At 48.1% G+C, this 4,326-nt stretch overlaps 1 protein-coding gene across 3 annotated transcripts in view; it reads right to left on the minus strand.

The window, feature by feature from the left end:
- LOC115550453 (PDZ domain-containing protein 4) overlaps positions 1-4,000 on the minus strand; it is a 19,017-nt gene extending 15,017 nt beyond the window's left edge. For all 3 annotated transcript variants that reach the window (XM_030365511.1, XM_030365519.1, XM_030365501.1), the window contains exon 1: positions 2,853-4,000. In XM_030365511.1, coding sequence (XP_030221371.1) covers positions 2,853-2,912 — 60 coding nt within the window. In that variant the 5' untranslated portion in view covers positions 2,913-4,000. The remainder of the gene's footprint in view (positions 1-2,852) is intronic.
- Between the last annotated feature and the right edge of the window lie 326 nt (positions 4,001-4,326).

The following is a 4,326-nucleotide window of genomic DNA, read 5'->3' on the forward strand; positions in this document are numbered from 1 at the left end:
AATTGTCAGTGACAATGTCTTTCCGCCATATGAAAAGCATTGAAGCATTGAGCGTTGAATTGCAGCAGTATTTTAAAAACGTATTTTAAAATGTAATGACTGATAACATTTTATGGGCGCACCGGTTACCAAAGCCTCAGGACTGGTAATGACATTGAGTTCCTATTTTTTGTTATTAATTAGGTTCTGGCCAATTCCCTTTCTGCACGTTGCTAAGTATCCTGATACGTTATCGAATTTTTCAAAGCATAATTCATTCTGGCCTCAGGCAACCAGGCCTTCACACAGTGTTGGAGCCTTTGTCTCAGCCGCCCTGCATGTGTGACTCCCTCTCACTCTAATATTATAACCTTATCATAGTATAGAATATGAGACTCCACAAGTTAGCAGCTTCAGCTCAACTATCTTTCATGCTTGTACGAAGTATGTAGTCATGTAAGAGAGAGTAACTGAGACAAGTATCCTCCATGTGCTACCGCTGGACATTTCACAATCCTCCTTCTTTGTTGCAATAGCCTGTAAAACATGGAGCATGCTGTGCACCAGATCTGTCCGGACTACAATCTATCAACGCTGCGGATCGATTGGGTGCTTCACTCGACCCCTCCGGCCACGGCGGACCCTGACCCCTGCTAGGGCCGGCGCCGTCGGACCTGCCCTCTGTCAGAGGGGGTCGGCCGTTGTGGTAAGGGCCCGCCACGCTCGGTCCCCCACGGCGCTACGACGACCACACAGCGCAGCACCGGCTCCACCTATCGTCTGCCTCTCCCGTCGTGCCACGCGGCTCTGCAGACACTCCCTGGCCTCTCCATTAAAGCCCCCCGCCCACCCCCCCTGCTCTCCAAACTGCTAGAATCAATTACCTCTGCTGTCTGGCGGCGAGCAGCAGCATAAACACACCCCACCACCCCTGCGTCTTGGGCCGCCTCTCAGCCCCCCGTTCGTTTCTTCAGTTTTATATACGTGTACGTATTTTTTCCCTGTATTCCTCGGTTCATTAGTAAAACCCTCCCCGCTGTTGTCCCCATTCCTGGCAGCGCCTGAGGCAGCAGATGCAGCCTAGCCTAACTGGCACAGACCCGGGCTGCAGCCTGCCAGGGACTCCACTCAGGAAAGGCTTCTGTTGCTGTGGCTGTGGACAGAGCAGGGTAAGCTCTGAAAGGCGTGGAGGCATCGCCGCTCTGTTGAAACGTTTACACAGTCTATGGTGAAGACCTGTCTTTAACACCGCTCAGTTTGATGGGTTGAAGCGGACAGTCGTCAGGGGATCGGCCAGCGGCTGAAGCTCACCCTGCCGATCACTGCGGAGCGAGACCAGCCGACTCACGATGAGAACACTCTCCGCTTCCTGGTCGGTCGGCCCTTGGTGCTGAGGCTGTAACCGTGGCAACCCCCTTTTCCCCATAACTCTTTAGTTGAGCTATAACCATCCATCTCTTTCCTGCCTCTCTCTCTCTCTCTCTCTCTCTCTCTCTCTCTCTCTCTCTCTCTCTCTCTCTCTCTCTCTCTCTCTCTCTCTCTCTCTCTCTCTCTCTCTCTCTCTCTCTCTCTCTCTCTCTGTCTCTCTCTCTCTCTCTCTCTCTCTCTCTCTCTCGTTCTCTTCTCTCTCTCTCTCTCTCTCTCTCTCTCTCTCTCTCTCTCTCTCTCTCTCTCTCTCTCTCTCTCTCTCTCTCTCTCTCTCTCTCTCTCTCTCTCTCTCTCTCTCTCTCTCTCTCTCTCTGCCTCTGTCTTCTTTCTGCAGCCGAACACATCCCTCTATGTATTGTAGCTCTTCCTCATCTCTTGGACTGTGATTGTTCTAATAACCATGAACATGATTAAGATCATGATTAGTATCATTGTTATCTTGATTGTTTGATCAAAGCATTATATCTAAATATCTAAAGGGTTCAAACCTATCTAAACATTTTTGTCTGATATAATTACTATACTACTTGATATGCAATCACCACTTGAATAATTATGTGTTGGATTGATTTAATAGGTGCTATTGATTTGGTGATAAAGGTAGAACTAATTAACAATCATGCTGCCCTTGTATCATTATGTGATTTTATGTCATGATTTCTAAATCATGATTAATGTATGATATAAAATGTTGTCACGTTTCCCTGATTTTGCATTCTGTTGCTTTGTTCACCTGTTGATGACTTGATAAAACATACTATTAGTCTGAAATGCCGTTCTAAGATTTAATCTCATCACTTTTATTAGGTAATGAAAAATAATTGGTGGATTCTTTTTTCAAAAGGGTTACATCTTTTTATGATATTATATTCCTGTGTTAATTGCCATATGGAAGTGTTGGATGTCATTATGCAGAATTGATGAAAGGCAATATCGTTCTTATGTCTTAAGAGTGAAAATATATGGAGTAAGATATGGAAAGAAAGATGAAGCGAAGGTCTTTAGAGTGGAAAGAACAATATCATTATAATAGGGAGGGAGAGAGTGAGCAAGAGAGAGAGAGAGAGAGGGAGCGAGAGAGAGAGAGAGAGAGAGAGAGAGAGAGAGAGAGAGAGAGAGAGAGAGAGAGAGAGAGAGAGAGAGAGAGAGAGAGAGAGAGAGAGAAAAGGAGAGAGGGAGAGAGAGAGAGAGAGAGAGAGAGAGAGAGAGAGAGAGAGAGAGAGAGAGAGAGAGAGAGAGAGAGAGGGAGAAAGCGAGAGAGGGAGAAAGAGAGAGAGAGAGAGAGAGAGAGAGAGAGAGAGAGAGAGAGAGAGAGAGAGAGAGAGAGAGGGAGAGAGAGAGAGAGAGAGAGAGAGAGAGAGAGAGAGAGAGAGAGAGAGAGAGAGAGAGAGAGAGAGAGAGAGAGAAAGGCAGACAGACAGAACATGTAAAGAAAGAGTCCTCACCTGGAACATCACCCTGTATTGTTCCTCTGGCTTGTGCACCACGCACATATTGCACCCCATTGTGACCTTAAGCTGGTGCTTGACCACGGAGGTCACCGATCACCACACAGAAGATTAGGTGCCTCTCTCTCTCGCTCTCCTTCTACCTCTATCTCTCTCTCTGTCTCCAGGTCTTTGTCTGTTGCAATGGGGAAGCCCCACCCTGAGCCACAGGGTGGAGGTTTATTGGGCTGCTCCTTCTTCACAGAAATACAAATCCTCTCTCCAGCTCCAGCTCAGAGAGAGAGGCGTGTCTCTGACGAGGTTTCACCGGCTGTGAAACGCTGTTTCTCGGTTGCTCTTCTTCATCAAAGCATCTCAAGTATCATAATCCAAATGTGTTTCCTAACAGGGCGATGAGTGTTTTAAAGGTCCATCTGTTGGCCTCTGTCTCCATCACATGGCAAATGCAGTTTTTTAGTTCATGTGCTCCGAGGCGTCCGCTGTTTACTCATCAATTCAGCTTTTCTTTGGATTGTTTTTTTGTGGGAGAAAGTGTATAAAAAAGTGCAATGAACAGGTCCGTGGAAGGTTAAGAAGAGATAAGATGGTGATGTTGGCACAAATCCGAAATGATCCAAAGTCTTAGCCTTACGATCATACGGGCACGCTGATGCCACGCTGTTCTGAGCGTCGGTCTGTGCGAGTACAGATGACAGCGCAGGACTTCGCAGCAGAACTCTCTGACTGTTTCTCGCCCACGCTGTTCCCTGGCTGTTGCACTAATCCTCCTAACAGCAGAATCGCACCCAAAAGACTTTGACTTTCAGATAAGAACAGACGCATGCTCTCTATCAAAGAACTCCTGGCCTGGCAAGTTTTTTTTTCTCTCTCTCTCTCTGTCTGTCTCTCTCCCTCACACCCACACTAAGGTTCCCACTTTCTTCTCTCCGCTCTCCAGGGTTGACGTGTCTGGCTGGGGAGATAACGCTCACGACTCCCCGCCTGCTTACCTCCACCTCAGAGAGGCTTTTAAACACCTGCTCCGTGCTGCGGCGCCTAATTTAACTCAGCATTGTCCGTTCATCCAGGGGCCCAGGGCTGTTGAATGGCTGAGGCAGGGCGGACAAGTGTGCTGTTGGTGAGGGGGGCGGTGTTGGTGGGCTGGGGGGGGGGGGGGGGATGCCAGCTCGACCGTCTAACAGAATGTCCGAAAGCCTCACTGTTGGGCATGCATACACATGCACACACGTACACACACGCACGCACACACACACTCGCAAACTGCACAGGAATCAAAGTCGACCCAAAACTCCAACAAATTCACAATGCCTAAGCACGACTGCTGGCAAAGGGCCTTATCTTCAAGGCATAGTTAACCGAGGCGTATTGGTAAAATGTGTGTCTGATAGTTAAGTGTGAAAAACAATAGTGGAAGCCTTTAATGGAGGAAAGGGATCTCCTGGGTTCACTGTGGTCAGCGGTCGCTGTCAGC

This window comes from Gadus morhua, chromosome 1, assembly GCF_902167405.1.
Source record: "Gadus morhua chromosome 1, gadMor3.0, whole genome shotgun sequence".
In the NCBI taxonomy this organism is placed as follows: Eukaryota; Metazoa; Chordata; class Actinopteri; order Gadiformes; family Gadidae; genus Gadus; species Gadus morhua.